The sequence below is a fragment of the Meleagris gallopavo genome, chromosome 4 (genome assembly GCF_000146605.3).
Source record: "Meleagris gallopavo isolate NT-WF06-2002-E0010 breed Aviagen turkey brand Nicholas breeding stock chromosome 4, Turkey_5.1, whole genome shotgun sequence".
Lineage (NCBI taxonomy): Eukaryota > Metazoa > Chordata > Aves > Galliformes > Phasianidae > Meleagris > Meleagris gallopavo.
Genome location: NC_015014.2, coordinates 22,660,437 through 22,681,350, shown reverse-complemented (window position 1 = coordinate 22,681,350; position 20,914 = coordinate 22,660,437). Strand labels below are relative to the sequence as shown.

The window sequence follows — 20,914 nt, the reverse complement described above, 5'->3', positions numbered from 1 at the left end:
AAAAAAAAACAAACAGGGAAAGGTGAATCTGTTTCTATTTTAAAAGCACACATTGTTATTGATGAGCTGTGTTCTCATTGTTCATATGGTAAGCAGCTGAATGACCAACAGCCACTCAAAATGGTGTGATTAATAGTCTGATTACAGCAGCTAACACTACTTATTCCCCCTCACCCTCTTCCCGTTTATAATGCAATATTTTTGGCCTTTTTTCCTTTAGTGGTACCCAGCTGTCATTGTGGGCAGTGACAAGAGAATATTAAAAGCTGACAAATTATATTTATTTTTTCCTGATTGGTGTGGAAGGGGGGGAGCTGCTTAGATGCTGTCACCATGTTTGTTAAACTGTTATCTCAACTTGTTGTGTTCCTACTTTGGATTCTGATGACTTGAAAAATGTATTTGGAGTTTGAAGAAAGCATCTAGTTTAGGAGCAAAATGAAAAAAAATCTTTATTTTTTTGTGAGTTCTTGAATGCAGATCTAGGAATTTTAGCAAAATGCTTTGGAAGTAGGGAAGATCATGAAATGATGGATCTGTTTAAGGTTTGCACTTCTGCATTTGAAAAGTGTTGGCTATTATCAGTCTGACTGGATATTCCTCTTTTATAATGCCTGTTTTTTGCTCTATTGAATGTTTTACTGATATCGACAATATAGTTCCAGTTAATCTGGACTAATTTTTCTAACTATAGTGCCCCAGCAACTTCATTTGTAATATCTATGCTCTGATTTTCATATTTTTCTCCCATTTCTTACAAAATCAATGGGAGTGTAAATTCTCACTGCTTACCAACTCCAGTGCTCTTTACAGCAGCTTTGAACCTCCCACTGAACAGCATTACGTCTTGCTAGCAGCCATGATGGAATTGGATAGTTTCATAGTGATGCATTTCATAAATATGATAATGATATCTCTAATAACAAGAATACCAAAACTGCAAGCCTCTTATTTTAGAGACTGTTATGCAATAAGTTACTGAGAAGTGCAAATGGAATTCTTACCGTAGAGATTCTATTAAGATTGTGTAAGACTGAATGTCTAATCCACACATTCTAATGTTTAACAAGGTTTGTTTATGGCTTTAACTTGGAATATTGTCAGAGCATATCACATCTGGTTTCTGAAATTAATGCATTATTAAAACTATATAGCTCGAATTAATGATTGGAGATCAGAAACATAATAAATCAATATTTTCTTACTGAATGGTTTCTATTTGATGTAATTATCCTTTTTTAATAAATGGAGCTACTGCTATTGCCCAGTGGATTTCATTTGTAAAAATCTAAACCAAGAATAATTTGTTTACTCTTTCTGTTTTAAACTACTGGAATAATTTTTTTCTATTTTTATTGTGCAGTTGTCTTTGTTCACACTGTTACTTAAGCTTTTAAGCCAGTGCAGGCTAGGCTGTATGCTTCAATCACATTTGCTATACAATTGTTTGTAGCTGACCAAGAACTGAAGCTGTGCAGAAAACCTGGCTGGAGTATCTACAACTGAATGCCTAAAATACATTCTAAGAAATATCAGCTTGCTAACAATTTCTATAACAATGGCATTGTACTATATGCCTGGAAACTATAACTTTCTATACCTTCGATTGTAAATTTGCAGTCTGGAAAAGCCAGGATAACTAAAGCCTGTGATTTAAGAGATTGATAAACTTTAAAATGATCAGCTGCACTTAGAAGTGTAAGTTTTCTTGATGTCCGTAGGGATGCATGCTAATTGTGAAATCCTTATGCATAAATTAGCATGTGTGTTAGTGGTAGGTCTCAACTGCCAGTATTTGAAAGACGGTGACGTCAAAAGTTCCAGCTCCTGCAGCACAGGTCCTCTCTCCATGAAAGCACTGAGATTGCAATGATAACTCCCAGTTATTCACCCTCATTAAAAAAAAAAAACTTTCTAGAGGGCAGGCACTGTAAATTTTGTATTGTGTGAGACATAGCAGAGTGGAGTTTCGAATACTCATACAATGTACCCATTTAAAACAAACAAACAATTCTGTACCACAGCAAGACAAATTTACACCATTTGAAAATATTTTTTTCATGGTGTACTGGTTTGAATTCCTTTCTAAAATAAGCTATTGTGAATGGATAGAGCAATTGTTTGTGCAACAGAAAGTGCTGTGAATAACTGATTTTCTTTTAGCTGTCTTGGCTGTAGTATGCCTGACAAATATAGGCAAGGTTCCAGTGGTAGCAAAATATATCTATTTTGTGACAGGTAGTGGTTGAATACTAGAGTTAATGAGTTAGCACTTGGTTTGCATTAGTGATCTTGATGGGTCTAGTCTATTTACCAAAGTATAAAAAGGAAGATTTATGCTGCCTAGGATGCTATCAGCAGTGTGCACACAGACTCTGCTCAGACTCTGCTTCTTCAGATGTGAGAGATTGAATTGCTTCCTTTTACTCTGGAAGTAGATAATAGTCTAATATGGAGTAGATAAAACTGATCTTGATTTCGTATTCAGAAATGAAATAACAGCTAGAATATTGCAAACATTGCTGGCAGTTTTTGCATTCTTCTAAATCTTTTTCTTTACCACTAAAAGAGAACAATTGTTTCTAAATCTTGTTAGGAAATTTATTAAAATAAAAAGGAGCAAATCGTACACTTTTGCACTTTGATTTTCTTGGTGACACTATTTGTAAATTTATTTCCTTTACTTAAAATACAAATAATAAGTGTGAGCTGTGTTTGTATCTTTAATTGGATTCTTGAATTGTTAGCACTTCAGCCCTCTAGGACCCCTGAATTATAATCAGTTTTCTGAGCAATTTGGGAACTTTAAATTTAGCCTTATAATTAGTAAGTAGTGGAGTTTTGCCAGCTGATATTCTTCGTTCTGAATCTGTATTTTTCAAAGCTTTCTTCTTAAAGCCTGATGTACAGAGGTCAATGTAAAATCTTACTTGAAAATTGGAGAACTACTAGCAGAGTAATTTTTCTTTCTTAATCAATGTTAAGTATGGAAGTAAATTTTAGTATCTGGCAAAGTCTCTCACTCTATTGCCTGCTTAATACTTCTTTGTTAATCAATACGTTTATCAAAGAAAAATCCCATAACATCATTCAATTTGAAATTAATTGTTCTAACACTGTATATTATTCATATTTATGTAGTAACAACAGACTAAATTACTTAAAATTCTTACATTAGGATCTGTAATTTGAACATCTGTTATTATTCAATATATTATGCTCTTATTCAGACAAAGATGCAAATTTCATCTTTCTTGTTTATTTAATCTTTAACATTGAAAAGTCTGTCTTAAGAAACACTGTTTTCTATTATTGCAGGCTTAATGTCATACTAGTTATAGGCATGAAAAACCAGCTTCAGTATGACCAATATAAATTCTTACAGGACAAAAACTATTCTAGCTGCCCTAGGGCAGGATTCTCAGTTAAATGTGTGAGAATTGAAGTCTGTATGGTAATTTTAACACTTGTGTCAACTTTATAAGCTATTTTTGTAAAAAGATTTCATAAATAAGCTATGTAAATATTTAGGGAAAAACATTGAATATATTACGAATGTTTATATCAATTATTTAAAAATACATCATCAAAATAGTGCTATAAATTTGTACCAAGATTTTTGTATGCTTTGTGAAAGTATAAGTTCATTTGGTAGGGAAAACTACTATTTTTCTGATTACTTTGAAAAAATCAACAGTTAGGACAAAAATCTGCAGATATGGTGAAAATAATTTACATTCAATTTAGTGGTTAGGCTCTAAGAGGGTCTTAGACATCTGAAAATTTATTCTTAAGTATAGCCATGCATTATTTCTAAGTACCTTACACAATTTTGCCAATGTACTTTTTAACCTGTTTGATCTGCAATGGGTTAGAGAATGTGCTCCTTCCTGTTGATATTTCGTATGGAGTATGAAGTTTAAAAAAAAAAAAAAAAAGGAAAAATAGTTCTTCTGGTTGTTCTGCCACAAGTTGTGGACACTGGGTACAATTATACAAATGCATCTGAATCCAAACAGAAAAAAATCAATGGTGAATATGATCCTATATCAAATATTTTGCCAGTTAATTTTTGGTCTGACAATTCTATGTTACAAAATCTTCAGTCCAGACCACTGCGATGCATAATTCCTGCTAATTGATCATCAGGTGACTGATTTCTGAGATGTGCCAGCAAGCTCCACGTTAATATGTGGGGATTCCTTTCCTCACAGGGGAAAAAGAAAAAAGGTATAGGGACTTAAATTTCATTGTGTAAGGAATGTAAGAATTCTTGCCATTTTCTTTTGTGGAGTGATCAGAATAAGTATCAGAACAAAAAAGTATGGCATGAAACATTTTCCAGAGGGATTCAGAATTTTAAAACTGCTATGGAAAGAGAGAAAAATATTTGATTTAAAATAATGAAATATACAGTTGACCTTTCATGTAAGACCTACAGAGGGCTAACCACCTCACTGGGCAACCTGTTCCAGTGCCTAGCCACTCTTTCAGAGTGAAAATTTTAATGGAAGTGTTGGCAATTTCTTCATGCACAAAATTTATGTTTTGAAGTAGGGTGTTTTTCAAATGGCTTCCAAATTTTTGTCTTCTGCCTTTCAAGGAAAAAATCTGTTTAGGTGTTAATATAATGATTACAGGTTCAATAATCTTAAATTTGAAAACAAAACAACACACAGGGGTGCTTTGAGAAGAATAATACTAGATTGATATTGAGTGGTCAGGTGCTGGTACAGGCTGCCCACAGTGGTGGAGTCACCATCCCTGGAGTGTTTAGGAAACATTTAGATTTTGTGCTGAGGGACATGGTTTAGTGGGAGAATATTGGTGGTAAATGGATGGTTGAACTAGATGATCTTAGATGTCTTTTCCAATCTTGGTGTTTCTACATTTGTGCTATGTTCTATACTATGTGAAGTACAATACTTGAAAAATCTTACACACAGAAGAGTAAGTCCAGATTCCTTTTTTAAAACAATGCACCAGTAACTTTTTTTCCCCTGAGGAAACATTCAACAGGCTACATTCATGGCACCTACATCTATGGTAATATTGCAATTATGAGCAGTATCTAAGTATTTCAAAGCTACGCTTTGGTAATTGAAAGAGGGAGAGCAAGTTTGGTTTCACTTTAATGAAAGCAATGAGTGATAGGAAAGTTTTCATGCTCTGAAAAGTTGAGTATACATTTTCCTTTCACTGGAAAGTTCTCACAATTGACCTATTGGCCTAGTTTTAATGGTGAGGGAAACTGTGTATGCTGCTTAGCAAGGTCATGTAGCCAGTCTGGGAAACTCCTCTAGCCTAGTGACACCATCTTCTACTAGTGAATCAGCTTAGCTTTGTTTTTTGTGTGTATGTGTGAATTAATTAAAATTTGTCACACCCTGTATTTCCACCAAATCTTCTTATTGTTATGCTATATGCAATACTAAGCAGCTAGCATAATTTTGGACCAATTTAAAAGCCTTTTGGAAATCTACCATGGGAAGAGCTTGTGGTATCTTTCTATAGCTTTCAAGTGAGCTATCTGAAATGTGTTTGGTAATAGCTAAGAATTTGGGCTTGCAGTTTTTCATACAGGAAAGAAAAATGACTTGCTTCCCATCTCCTCTACTCTTCTGCAAATCTTCTCTCAAATAGCTCTTCACCTTCAAAACTCTTTTATGAAGTGCAGATTACCAACAATACCTTGGATGCTTTGGTTTGCCTTAGTAATTAAAAGCTAGTATCTGCATGCTGAAGTTGATAGTTGTTCGTAATTGTTATACTGTTCCTGTTCTGTCAGTAAATAAGCCCTAACTCTTTAAGGCTATTCTTTAACATTTAATTCACGCTAGTAAGTATCTAGGGTCTTAGATGTTTTAATTTCTTATAAAAAACAAAGTCCAGGCTCTAGATATGATGGTGTATGAAGCACCAAAGGAACTTGCATCTTTGTTAGCTTGTAGAAGAATGCCACAGAGGCTGATATGTTGTAAAATCTGATGTTTCAGATTTTACCTGGTTGTAATTTTTGTCTTTTAGCAAAAATTAGGTCACAAGTTTTTAACTTATTATTCCCTGAGAATATGATGCAAAAATCACAGAATCACCAAGGTTGGAAAAGATCTACAAGATCATCCAGTCCAACCATCCACCTATCACCAATAGTTCTCACTAAACCATATCCCTCAACACAATGTCCAAATGTTCCTTGAACACCTCCAGGGTCGGTGACTCCACATACATACTCCAAATGTAAGGAATACCTTGAATTTTATGGCATAGTAGGTGTGCTGCCAAAGACATCTACATAGTCTATTGACAGAGCCCTCCCTAAATGTTTTTTTACATGCTGTTGTGGTTCTGATAATGTTTTGGTTATGCTAACTGGAACTGTAGACTTTGCATGAGACATTCCTGTCAGATAAGGGGAATTAAATACACAGTTCCAGTGATATCAAACTTAGTACCTACCCTTCATTATAAATATGAGAGACATTTATTAGAGATGCAGAAGAACATTTGCTCCAGCAGCAGGCAATACTCATGATCTTATTTGAGAGATTGTTTATCTGTCGCATAACTAGCTGTTAAGTTGTTCACTGAAGTATTGCATTGCCTGTTGGTGAGTGGCAATGAACATTAACTGTCCTGGTAAACTAATCTTTTGATTTTGCCTGTTAAATGTATAATTGCATCCTTGAATCATATATATGACGTGATTAATATTGAGCAACTTCTTTCTTGGTACTGACCTGCTTGTTCTTTGTCCATAGTCAAAATTACATTTACAACTCTGTTTTACCATGGCTCATAGGGCAGCCTGAAGGTTGAGCTTGGTCTCTGGGATGCTTATATCTAACATGCTCCCTTTTTATGGGGAGACAGACCAACAGATCAGAAGGTGCTGCTGACATTCTGAGCAGACAAATGCATCTGAGCCCTACCTGTGTGCAGTGTCAGGGCAGATAGCTGCTGTAAAAGAAAATGGGTTGCTGTAGCTGTTCCCATGCATTGTGAAACCAATTCAGCATCTCTGGTTGTTGAATTGGTCAATTGTGGAATAATCTTAACTGAGCAGACTTTTATTTTTACTGATAATGGTAATAGCAAATAAGTACCTTTTTGAATCCTGTGTGTGGCACAGAAGAACTGAAAACTTTAATGTAGTAGCATTTAAAATAAAGACTATACCAACAAGCATGTACTTTATGAGGATAAAATAATAAATAGCAACTTGATATGCATTGTTGATGGTGAAAGCAAATGTTTGAAATTTCCTTGAGATGGCTGGCCACTGTGTTGCTCATAAAGATATATTCAATCATTTTATTGAATGCTCTTATTTCTTTAAACAGAGTAGTTTTAGCACAATACTTCCCTCTTAATGTGGTTTGCTTTTGTCTATGCCTTGATAAAAAACACAAGTATATAGAAAGGGAATCCTACATTTCTAGCTCAGTGACATAAATAGTGACTTACTTTTCCAAGAAACTAAGTATGTTAATACTTTTTCCTATTTGTTGTGATGCTTCAATATATGTCTTTAGGTATTTTCTCAGCCTTCTAATTTTCTCATTGAGAAACTGATAGCTACCTGAAATCAAATAGTTAATCTGATCTTACTCATATTCTTGGTAGACTATAAACAAGCATATCCATGCTGCTCTCCCGTCTTGGTTTTCTCTTAGTAGGTTGTAATTCTTTATTTAAAAAAAAAAACAAAACAAACCTGTAGATTATCTTTTTGGTTCTTATGATTTTCAAAAGCATCTTATTACCATGTAGCCTCAGTAGATTGCTGTACTAGACTGGAACAGGGAACAATCTGTTGTTTTCAATGTGTTCCTACATAACTAGTTTGAGATCTGCTTCTCTTTGAGCCATATGATATTCATTCAATTTAGTATTCTGCAGCAACCAAACTTCCCCTTTGCTGGAAGATCAGTTGTCCAAGTAAGCATTAAGGATCACTTTCATTTACACTAGCTACCGCTTGTAAAAATGAGTAGCATTTGCTTGTAAATTCATACATTGCCATTGATGTTAGTGTAACATAATGCAACTGACGTACTAGACCTGTGTAACTTCGATGTTTTGAAAATCAGTAACCAGGGCTCTGATCCTTAGAAGACTTGCATGCGTGCTTTTGCTGTCATGCACTGTCAGTAATCCTATAGGTTTTATTCAGATTATTAGTTTATGCAAAAATGAAGCATTTGCACAGTCTTAGAACCTAACATTGCAATGGAGTAATTTACTGTCAGGTTTTGGGCTGGGAATCTGTGAAAGGACATGATGATGTAATTAAATGGGATCTGAGTGGAGACTGGAAGGAAGGTTGAATGGAGTCTCAGATTTTTTTGTTTGCATAATATCACAGCAAATTAATATGTTCCTGTCTGTCTACAGGAGGGTCTGTTTTCAAGAAATATTGCTTTTTTTTTTTCTTGGCTGGTTTGATTTTTTTTTGAGTTTTGGTGGGGTAAACTGGACCTTGAATTAGCAGTACTGAAATATATTGCTGGTGTGTTTTGTTCACACGCTTAAGCCATGCTGATCGTCAAATTTACCATGCAGAAGGAATTTTTCCCCAGGGCGGACTGTGAGTGACCTTCTTTTTACCTTTCTCCCATAACATGACTATGGTATGCTTTCTAAGATTATCTGGGAGTTTAATTTCCTAAGTCCTGCTGCTAGTGCAAGGACATATTGATATTATCCTACTTGTTATCATCCTATAATGAATTATAGTTGAAATTTTAGTTTTTATTGCAGATCTGATGGAGAGTGCTGGTTAGTTACCTGTGTTTTGTTGCAAAGAGTAATGCCTTCTGAGTGGAGTGTCTATTACGTGGTTGTCTATGATTACTGGACTTTGATAGTGTCTGATGTGAACGCAGAAAATGGATGCTTGTTTTAGAGTTTTTTTTCTTGCCATACTAAGCTGTACTATTAATAAAGGATACAATATTCAGCCATTTTTAGAGTTAGCAGGAATAACTTCCAGTTTTATAACACTGTTCAGTTACACAGAAAATTAATCAGAAAATATGTTTCTGACTGTGGCTAAAATATGAATTTACTAAAACGTGTATGCTGTAATCACATCCATAGCATATGGTGCAAAGGCCAGAAAATAAAAGCAAATTGTTCAACAGCATATGGACGCTATGATTTGTCAAAGATGCAATCTTTCAAAATTATTCTAGTTTTATGAACAGTGTTCACTTATGAAAACACTGGAGTAATTATAACCTACTGGTGATTAAGCCTTTCAGGTCAGCTGTGTTTATGCTATTGGTTCAGACAATATATGTGTTTTGCCTAACCCATCTGCCACAGTCATTAAATATTTAAGACATGGGGGAACCTATTATGTACATTTGGGGTCCTTTCTCAGCTTTGAGGATGTGTTTTTGCACATGGGAGACTTCTGCTGTTAGTTTTTTTCATTGTTCTGGTCTGTTATATATGACCCATACTTTCTGCAATGCCTCTGCTTGCAGCAAATATCTTTCCATTGTTATGCATCACATCCCATGTGAGATGAAAACATATATATTTTTTTAATGTATGTATTGGCAACCGTACTACTTGTAGAATCCATCTCAAGCACTTCTATGTTTCCTGAATGCTACTGGAATATGGAGATTTGAAGACTTTAAAGTACCTGCAGCTATCTCTTCACATATTTTGTGAGTTTTATGCGCATACAGAGTAGTGAAATATCCCATTCTTTCCTGTTAGAAACTGTGGTTACGTCTGTATTTGTGGAGTTACCTTCTAATCCATAGTTACTCCTATTTGTCTTCCTTGATTCATTTCTTACATAGGTTTTTATAACCTTTTAACATAGACTCAATTAGATTTAATGTAGATGCTGCAGTTGCTAAATCTTGTGGTGTTCTCTGGCATCTCAGTTTTCTCTTTTGATTGTTCTTGCCCTCATAATTCCTGGTCTTTTTGGAGTGCCTACAAACTTGGTAGTTCAAGCTGACAAGACAGACCTTCTGCTATGAGAGCTTTGAAAGTACTGCTACTCAGGAATGGCTGATTGGTAATAATTCCTGTAATAATTCAGTGTTGCTACAGAATACCATTGTTTTACTTCTAAAGAGATAATTTTACTAGGATTTTGTAGTTCTACCAGGACAGTGAATTACACAGGTCCCAGATGTTAACAAACATCATAAAAGTAGGTCACTAAACTAAAATTTAGTCATCTTTATTGTCCATAATCTGCTTTTTTTTCCCCATAGCAAACTCAGTGTGATAAACTGTGTAACTCAAACTCTGTCCTTCAGAAATGTGGTGAGTAGTAATTTGGTTAGAGCTATTAGTGGATAATCATTCTGCAGATCTTTTTCAGGTAGGCATGGTCACGAATTCTGAAGTAAATTCAGGTAGTATAAAGAAAAATAAAAAATACCTGCATGGGATGAATATAAAGAAACTTACTCTTTTCAAGTGGGAAAGTATGTTAGAAACCTTCGTGTGAAATTGTTCATTACTGTCAGAATATTAAAAAAAAAAATCCTATCTTTTTCATTTTAATGACATGTAAAAAGAGGTAAATTATTTTTGTTAGCTTTACTCAATTACTTTACTTTTTTAGTCTTTGTCCATTATGACTAGTTTTCTGAAATTATTTTGCCTTTCTTAACAAAAAATAAAGAAACACTATTCTGTTTTGAGTGCTTTTATGGATAGAGCAGCAGTTGCTCTGTCAGTGTCAGTGTTTATTTTAGTTTCTGAATTAATTTTCTTGGTTGCTAGGCAATTCTACTTCATAGTTTTAATGGAGATGACTAATTCAGGGTGCTCTCATTCCACAATCTGTGATTTTTTTGAAACTAGATTTTTGATATAATGCTTGACAAATACTCTTATCAATGTATGGTTCTAGAATTATGGTTAATAAATGCCTATATTTAGAATTAATAAAATGTTTATGCTGATGTTAGTCCCTGTAATCCTTGCCCATTCCAACAAAGCCACTGTAAATCCAAGGTATTCAAAAAAGACAGAACTGGGCTTTTTATATGTATGTAGAGGGGGTTGTGTAGTATGTGTTTAGAGCTGGGCCTTCTTAACTTTACAATGGCAGTGGTATAATAAAATGTGCACGTCTAAGTTACCTAGCTTGCAGATACAATAAACAAATCTTGCTTATTTAACAGTGCAGGGAAATTAAAAAAAGAAAGTATGAATATTCCAAGTATTGATAACCATATTATTGCTAAATTAAAATTCTTAAAAGATTGCAGTTCTGGAGTTACTTTTCATACTGGAATATATAATAAATGAGGACAGTTTGTTTAATGCTTTCTGATATATCCTTTTTGAAGGACAAATACAGGGGAAAAATAACCTGGTATTTCACAGAGCCCTCAGTATTGGAATAGAGCAGAAATATGGGCTTTGTTTATTTTGTTTCCATCATCTATACTTTCATTTCTTATGATCTATTTGCTAGTAAAGCATGCTCTTTTGGCTTACCTCTGTGCTATTCTTATGTTTTTGTGCAAGTGAACTGTCCAGCTTAGAAATGATTGAAACTGACCCCACTTCCTCGTTAAGAAGTTCCTTGTTGCGTGGGCCTAGAATGCCAATGACATCTTTTAGGCTCTGTGTTTCCAGTGTTGTTTCAAGGTTTGGCAGCTAAGTTTCTTTACCCTTACAGCATCATTCTGGCTCCTTAATTGTTATGTTTTCCTTTTTTTTTTTTAATTTATAATAAGACCATCTTCTGAATTGTGGCAACCTTCTTGGCATAGTTAGTTGCACTGAGGACTGCAGCTGATGTGCTTTATTTAAATGATTTGTTGCTATGAAAGTGTCTAACTTTGTTCAGCTCAAAAAAATCTGTTATCAAGACAGTATGCAGATGCGTATATTAATGATTTTTGCTTTAAATATACAATCTTTCTTACTATTAATGCAACTAACCTCTGGAAGAATTTCCCAATTGCTATCTTTCATCTTGAATTGGAACTGAGGTTGGTGTTAAATAGCACAGAATTGTTACTTACTTTAGAGTTCTCTTAATGGGATTTGAGGGAAAAACTAACTTCCAAAAGAAATCACACAATTCTAAAGGTTTTCAAGACTTTTCAAAAGGATACAGCCAAATAAATCACAGGTCATTTAGCTTGTATGCCTCATAGCTGAGTGAGAGAATGCTGTTGAACTTGCTGTACATAAGGTAGTAAGGTGGGTAGGTATAGCAGAATGTGTGTGATTGTAATTATAGCGTGCAATGAAAGAAGTTGGATTTGTTATGTTCAATATCTGTTGGATTCTTAGAGACCTAACTTTTTTGTAGTTCAGAGATAGAATGTGCAGCCAAAACAGTACTGAGATGACAGTTTCCAGTTTGTGAAATTGGTTATGAATTTCCTGCAAAGGCATTAAAATGGATGAAAGTGAGCTTGTAGGGCAGATTACTTACACTTTTTAACAAACAGGCTATTTACTTTGTATAACGGAATAATTGCTGGATAAACTTATTCTAAAAACAACTGTTCCGTTGCAGGAGTTTTTGCAAAATATCCACAATTGCATTTTTACAAATAACATTAAAAAAAGTCAAAATAAAAATCCCATAAAGGACCTTCTACCAGGTAATTCCAGTAGTATGCAGAGTCAGTAGGTAAAAAAAAAAAATTGGACCTTCATCCAGAGTGAGTTCTCAGTAGGAGTAAACTATTAAAAATTGGAAAACATCACAGCTACAATTTTCATGGTGCTTGATAATACTCGTGAATAAAATCGTGCTAAGGGAATCAAACTTTTATTACTGGATTAACAAGTAAGCTATCAAGCAGTAATTTAAAAATTAATGTTTCAGAGATAATGTTTTCAGAAAATTGTTACTATATCCTTAAAATTCTGGATCAAGGTATGATACATATGAAATTATTTATCTTTTGCACTTTTCAGTTTGACCTGTGGAAATTACTACCAAATTGTGCCTTAGAAAACTCTCACTGTGCCTCAATTTCCCACTTGTCAAAAGCCATCTAGGACAGTTTTTAATTTCTTCCACCCATGTGGAATTTTCTACTGGTTTATTGGGTTTTAGTATTTATACTTCAACAGTGAGAGTCTTATTTTAGCTATGATCTGTAGATGCTACAGGAAAATAAAGAATTCAAGGGAATACTTACTCATTTGTTAAAATGCTTTCAGCCATCAAGTAGTGCTTTCTGCTTTTAAAGGTGAAATAAAATGTAATTTGGGTTTGCCTCACTTTAGAGTCTTTAATTTTAGAATTTTTTATGTAAGAGAAAAATGGTAAAGGAGTTTAAGTTGTCATGGTTATGGCAAATGTGGTGTTAAAATTAAGAGTGACAGACCTTTGATTTTTAGCAGTGACAATCTAAGGAAGAATGGTATGATGTACATATGGTGGATGTCTGCTCAGTATGTCAAAGGAAGGAACAGTTTAGGAAATTGTAACTTCAGTCTCTTTCAGTAGAACTCAATGTCTTGGTGATAATAAACATGTAATATGGAAAGTCAAGGACAAATATTATTATACTAGGTATTAATCTGAATTTGTACTCATTTCATAGAACTGATGCCTGACAGTGACTAATTGGCTTTTGTTTGCTTGTTTGTTTAATAAAAACTTCAGAATATTTTTCTAGGAAGATGATCACAGTATTTTTATACAACGAGGTTTTTGATAGAATGTAACTCTATAGAGAACTTAAGACTGAAATAAGGTTACTGAACTCTTATTAGAAATATCCTTGAAAGACTGTTTTTGTATTCAAAGGAAGCAGATAAATCCACTTGGTACTGCCTGCACAGGAACAGATGCTGAGCATCTTCTCTGATTGTTTCCAGTCCAAATTACTCTTACTGAAGTCATGAGATAAGAAAATTGTGGCAGTTGCATTTCAGACTTCATGATTTCAAAGGGAAAAATTCTTTAATTTACGTATTTGTCACATTCCATCGGTAAGATGTGTTACCTGGAGGTTTTGACAATGCTGTTGACATACATATGCCCTACTCTCATTTTTCATTTGCATGCTTCCAAATAGCTTGAAATGCTGTTTTTGTTTTGTTGTGATGTATAAGGGTAGCCTTCAGGGTTTTGTATTTCAGTTTAGTTTTAGAGTCAAAGCACATGACGGACCTAGCCTTTGCAGCTAACATGTTGAATAACAATGGCAAGCAATTCCATCTTCCTTGGGGTCTGACTGCCCACAACAAACATGACAGAATACAGTGTCAAACAATTATCTGCCTCCTGATATATATAAAAGAGGAAGGATTTATTCAGAGGTAACAGAATAAAGTGCATGAAGGTCTCTGAAATAGGGCTCTCTTGTATGAGGCTTGAGGAAAAGAGCATGGAATTAGGTGTTCAACATCTAACCAAGAATTTTAAGAGCGGAAGAAGCTCACTAGAGAGTAATAATGATAATGCTAAGAAATCAGCCTAATAAATCACCAATCTGTGCCACATCTGTGATGAAATAGACTGTTTGGTTTTGTCACAAGTCTGTATTTTCTAATGCTTTTAACAGCATTTTTATTTTAACAAAAACAGCTTTTAAAAGGTGCATATTTTATTAGGGAAAAATCAAATAATGGCTTTATTTCTGATGCTACTGATTAGTTGTCTTTGAGTGTCAAAGGAAAGTGATTTCTCCAGTTTTCCGCAGAAGGTGATAGATTCCCTCTTCCTGCTGTTTCATTTGACTGCAAATTTTCTTTGTAATTTTTCTTAGTCCAAAAGCATTCATTTCCTTGAATGATAGGGAAGGATTTAGGAAACAAACAAAAAGAAACAACAAGCAAAGCTAAAAAGCAGAGTTTTTATTATAATTCATTATTAAAATGTAGACTAGTCATAATATATCAGTGCACTTGTCACTGCTCACAGTGATTATCTGAAAGTTGATCCAATCACTTTCAGGGTGATCTCTTTGAATTAGTATCTTGGTGACAATAGAAAGATCAAGCCTGTTTAAATCCTGCACATCACCAGAAAATGTGAAGAAATTGCAATGACTGAAAGACAGATTACCAAAAGCAAGCCAAAGAAAGGCCTTAGTGCTGTGGATTTTGAATTATTCTTTGCTCACAAACACTAGAACCACAAGATATTAGGCCATGCTAGATGACTTGAAGCAATGAAGTGATATTCATCAACTGTTTGTAATGTGTCACATACAATATGAATATGAATACTAATAATTCCAAGGAAAATTTGCCAGACTTTGCCTTCCAAAAAAGTGAGCTCCACAAAATTAGCTTTTTTTCTTAAAAATACTTTTTTTGCCATGTATTCAAAATCTTCAAATATAGAGATAACATAAACATCCTTCATGACTCCCAAGAAGTGTTTGAGTATGCATAAATTACAATGAATTTTAAATGATAGTATCCTGAAATGCTATACAAACTAAATGTTTGATTATGCTAGAAATTGGAAGGGAAGGGTGATGGGAGTGGGAGAGGAAGTGGAAGTGTCCTATTCCTGAGTATGTATGTAGTTGTTTATTTTCCCTCAGTATTAATATTCCTACTTGTATTAATTTGTTGCAAAGTTACGGACTTGCAACTAGCAATTCAAAATATTTAGAAAAATATGATTTTCAAAATTCTATCTAATCTTATGGCAGTTCCTTGGGTGTGCTGGAAGTTATATATTTTAATTTTTTTCTGTATGTAAGTAGTGCATTCTTTATGTCATGACAGAAAACTGTTATTTGTCAGAGGCTGTAAACATACAGTAGATTAACTTACTCATAAAAGCATTACTGCTTTTTATGACTCCTGAACAGAGGCAAATGGAGAAGCAAAAGGTGTCATAGCAATTTTATCATTCACCATGGGTTGATTAGCTGATGCTCCTAATGAATGGTCTGAAGATGCAGCTGGTGGGGATGCAAAGGGAGAAGAATGGAAAATGAGGGTTGTGTGGTGAGAGGCAACAAGGATTAATATTTAACTGGGAGACCAAATGGAAAGAAGCCACTATTCAAAATAGAAAGTATAGTTGCTAATATATATCTGGTAAGATTTTCTCTTCTGCCATGAGAGAAATAGAAGACAAAGTTCTCTTTGTGTCATGTCTCAACCTTGAATGATTTGGTATTTCTCCATTTTGAGACCTTGTTAATTGCCATTAATGTGGAGACATTGTGGCTTATTAGATTAAGATACTACTTAATAGTAAAAGATTGGGAGTGCAAAATCTATCTTTTCTGAGGCTGTTCAGATGTCAGACACAGGCCTAGATAAAAAATGGTATTCTTGTTTTTCATGCACTGAACCTATTTCTTTGTTATTCTGATAGACTTCAAACTTTGTCAGAGATCGTGCTGATGTTCCATTTTACTTCACTAAGCTTGCTGCTATTTCTGAACAATTTTAAGTAACATACAGGAGCCTGTAAATAATGGTGTTCTCCAGCAGTTGGTGCTGGATCTGATCTTGTTCAAATATTCATCAACAACTTGGATGAAAGGATAGAGCCACCCTTAGAAAGTTTGCTGGTGATATGAATCTGGGAGGAGTAGATAGCCCACTGGAAAGCTGTGCTGCCTTTTGGTGAGAACTGGATGGATTGGTGAGCTGGGCAGAGAGGAACCAGCTGAAGATCATTAAGAGCAAGTGCAGAATCTTGTGTCTGGGAGAAATAATCACGTGTTCCACATAGGTGAGGACCTGAGTGTCCTGGTGGATACTCTTATCCACCAGGCCATGAACCAGCAGTGTGCTCTTTTGGCCAAGATGGCCAGTGATACCCTGGAGTGCATTAGAGCATGGCTGGCAGGTTGAGGGGGATGATCCTCTCCATCTATACTGCCCTGCTGAGGCCACATCTGGAATACTGTGTTGAGTTTTGGGCTTCCCAGTTCAAAAAATAGGGATCTCCTGGAAAGAATCCAGTGGATGGCAACAAAGATGATTAAGGGCCTGGAGTATCTCCTGCATGAGAGAAGGCTGAGAGGCCTGAGACTGTTCAGTCTAGAGAGGAATAAGCTGAGGAGGGAATCTCATAACCATTTTTAAATATCTCAAGTGTGGGAGTCAAGTCAATGGGGGCAGACTTGTCAGTGGAGTGCAGCAATGGAGTAAGTGGCAATGGGCAGAAACTGGAACATGAGAAGTTGCATACTATTGCAAGGAGGAACTTCTTTACTATCTGAGTGACAGCACTGAAACAAGCTGCCCAGAGAGGTTGTAGAGTGTCCTTCTTTGAAGATTTCAAGAACAGTCTAGATACAGTCTAGATACCTACTTATGCAAACTGCTGTAGGGAACCTGCATTGGCAGTGGGGTTGGACTCTATGATCTCCATAGATCCCTTCCAACTCCTACAACTTTTGTGAATCTGTGATTCTGTCTTTATTACATGCCATGGCATGATTTCTGTTTGATTTCATTAAAGGAAATATTGTTCTGCATCTCACTAGTAAGAAAAACTCTTTGGTGATGTGTCTCTTGAGCTACAGGCTATGTTAAGTTAGGTAGAACTAGCTGTAACAACTGTACAACTCTACAACTACTTGTCACTAGAACTATACTGCTGTTGCCAGAAAACCAGTGCATACAAGTTTTGCAGAACAATTTGAGTTTTCTCAGTTCTGCAGCACAAAGACCAATAAATGATAATGAGTGCAGCTTCAGGAAAATATATTCAGGAAACTGCACTTCTGTTGAGTACCTGCCTTTCTTTTGAAGCAAGCATTAGTCCATCATGCTTGGTCTTCTGATATCATAATTCAGAAACAAGGTTTCCTGTACAAGTAGCATGCGTGAAGCAGAGTTGAATGTTGGTATTCCTTGCCAAGTGAAATTAGGAGAGAGGAAAATGGAAAGTGACTACAGCTTTCCCATGTTGCACTGTTCAGTGGAGCCAAGGTCTAGGGCTGAGCTAATCTGGAAGAAAGAAATGATTGCCATTATTATCACTGGAGAGAAAAGGAACAACAGCATGAATAGGAGTTTAATTGTGGAGTTTTGAGCAGCTATGTAGTACACAAGGTAACTGATGCCTGAAGTTTTATGGCATGTCTGCTTAAGCTTACAAAATTTCTAGGTGCTGCGTAATAGGGATTAAATGCAAAGACTAGTCTTAATGTCATAAATATAGAAAACATACTGAAAATATGAAGTGGATGCATTGTGAGGGTTCAGGAATGAGAAAATGAAGGAAAACAAGCAATCTTATCCTTCTTTTAAAGTAAGAAAAAATTAAGTGTTCAGCATCCAATTCGGGGACCCGGCATATGGCGCCCAATTTTCCTGCCTTTGTAGTTTAAGGAAAATAATGTAGTCCTAAAGATAATTAGTTTACAACAGCAAAGCCTGTGAGCTTACAACAGCTGCTGCTTGAGTGAGAGCTGTCCTTCAGTTATTCCTTTCTCTGAGCCATGGACTTCTGTTAGTGAAATAGGCAATAACAGGGCTGTTCAGAGTCAGAGCTCCGACTGTGTGTCTAGGAGAGCTGTGAAATGCAGTTTGTAGATAAATACTAGGTATACAAAATTAGGTCACTACATCAGTTCAGTGAAGCACCTCCATGCTTGCAGGAGCCTTGTGTTTGACAGATCAGATACTGCCTGGGTTGGATGGTGTTAACATGATTGAGAGCGAACTGCTGGAGTTTCCAGTGGCTGCCAGATATTATGTATAGATGGGATAGGAATGTTCAGTTTCAAAGGGAGGCATTAAGCTGGGAGAGTCTCTTATTCTGTATCTAGAGTGTGATATGATAACTGCATGATACTTTACTTATGCTAGTTGTTATCAAAATTAAAAGGGAGCCGGAATCACTCTTCAGCTGGAAGGTTATGCTGAATCTGTGCAAAGTAGTGGCAGGTGGTGCTGGCACCATGGCTTTAGCCACAGAGGAAGCCTTGTGGACTTCAGCATTTCCCCCAGGCAATAACAAAAGTGAGACAGAAAATGCTGACTGCTGCTAGCTGGAGAGTTCCCATGAACTCTTAGCCCTGTATCACTAGTTACTTTGCTGAAGCCTAGGATGCACGTTAATTTTTACTAAAATGTTGCTTTGCTTTGAGCAGTAACTCTCAAATATAGGCCAATGATAAAGCTTTTTTTTTTTTGGTAGATACTTTCCAAAAGCTGAGTGCAGCATGTGTAATCAGTCGTAAAGTGTTTCTCTAGTATAAAAGAATGAATTACCTCATTTTTACTGCCCTCAGTCTTTGGCTTTGGGAAATACAACACAGTGTCAGGAAATATTTGTTATTGGTGAATGTATTTTGCTGCTGTTTCTCATGGAGGTAGGAGACATTGGACTGAGGTCTGCTGGGAGTTTTTCTCTGTGCTGTTATCTAGGAAGAAGGACCAGAATTGCATAGGAGTCAGGAAAATGTTTCCTAGCAGTATAGGCAGACGGTAGTCTGGCTCTCCTTAGAGGTAGCTTGAAGAGGGGACAAAGCTCCAGTAGTACTTAATTCTGCTCCCAAGCATTCCTTTAGGTGATGATGCCAAGTAAAATTTGTGAAGCTTGGTTACCACAGAGGCAAAAAAAAATAAAAAATAAAAAAATAAAAAAAATCCCAAATTGTTCTCTGATTCTCCATTAGAGATATGTTAAGGAGAAACCAAAGGTGCCTGCTTTTAGACAGTGGCAGAGGAAAAGCATGTGATCTTGAGGGGGAAAAAAAAAGTGGAAGCTTAACTTGTTCTGTAGCCAAGGACAGCAGATAAGGGTGTGCAAATTCCTATCAAATTGATGAGAACTGGAAATCACGGTGACTTTTTAATTAATGCTAGATATTCCCTCTTTACCAGAGCTTTGAATGTGATGGTTCAGGGTAATTTTTCCAATTACCCATTTTACAGAGATGCAAGAGAAACAGTGATGGGCCACAACAGACACAGAGTGGACTCTTGACAGCATTTCTTGCAGAAACAGCAAGAATGCTGAGTATGTACGTGTGTATGTGTACCCCACATATTTCATGGCACACTTCTGAGGAGCTTCTTAGGAACACTTCAGAAAGCACATCTCTGATACAAAATCTGTCCTCTTGCTATTTTCAAGTCCCTCCTGTAAAGCCTAGAGGAGATCCTAAAGCTGTCCAAAGAAGGGCTTGCTAGTTTTTGTGTGGTGTTTTTTTTTTTTTAAGTTTAAAAAATGTACACAGATAGTGAACCACTCACACCTCTTTCACTTTCAGCCACCCATCCCACACACATTCCATCTGTCTCATGCTACTGAGCAAATTCATTTGGGGGCAAATTAATATACTTACCTTTAATTTCACTCTTTGGAAAAGCAGGAGGGTTTTTTGCCTGAAACTTTACAGACTTCAGCCTAGAGGGACATCTTACACAAATAGTCTCATCTCTAAGCATTAGTTTAGAAAAACGAGGAAATAAATCCAGTATTTTTACCATGAAAAATATTGGCATAATGACAGAAATCCCTCAACTCTGAGAAAAAAATCAGTGTAAAAATGAGAGGAAAAGAATGGAAATGAACACAGGTGTGTATTCATTTTGCTGTGTATAATGTTTGTGTGGAATGAGACATAAATTTGATTTAAAATGTTATTAAATACTTACATAACATATATTTTTACCAAACACTATAACAACATTCTGACATTTTAAACAGCAAACATGAAGATGACTGTGTGGTGTAGAGAACAAGACAAGATTATAGACTAAAATAATCCTCCTGGGAAACAGAAAGTAAAGCCTGTGTCTTACTTTTGCATGGCACAGTAGCATGTGCCTAGGCAGTTCTTTGAAGATATGCCAGATTCTGGAAAAAAAGGGAATTGGAGGAGTCCAGAGGAAGGACTGAGTGCTCAGTAGCATGAGACAGAAGGAATGTGTGTGGGATGGGTGGCTGAAAGTGAAAGAGGTGTGAGTGGTTCACTATCTGTGTACATTTTTTAAACTTAAAAAAAAAAAA

General features: G+C 35.6%; 1 protein-coding gene across 1 annotated transcript in view; it reads left to right on the top strand.

Annotated features, from left to right (window-relative positions):
- GPM6A (glycoprotein M6A) overlaps positions 1–16,387 on the top strand; it is an 86,180-nt gene extending 69,793 nt beyond the window's left edge. Inside the window, exon 7 of the mRNA XM_031553263.1 lies at positions 16,310–16,387. Coding sequence (XP_031409123.1) covers positions 16,310–16,387 — 78 coding nt within the window. The remainder of the gene's footprint in view (positions 1–16,309) is intronic.
- The last annotated feature ends 4,527 nt before the right edge of the window (positions 16,388–20,914 follow it).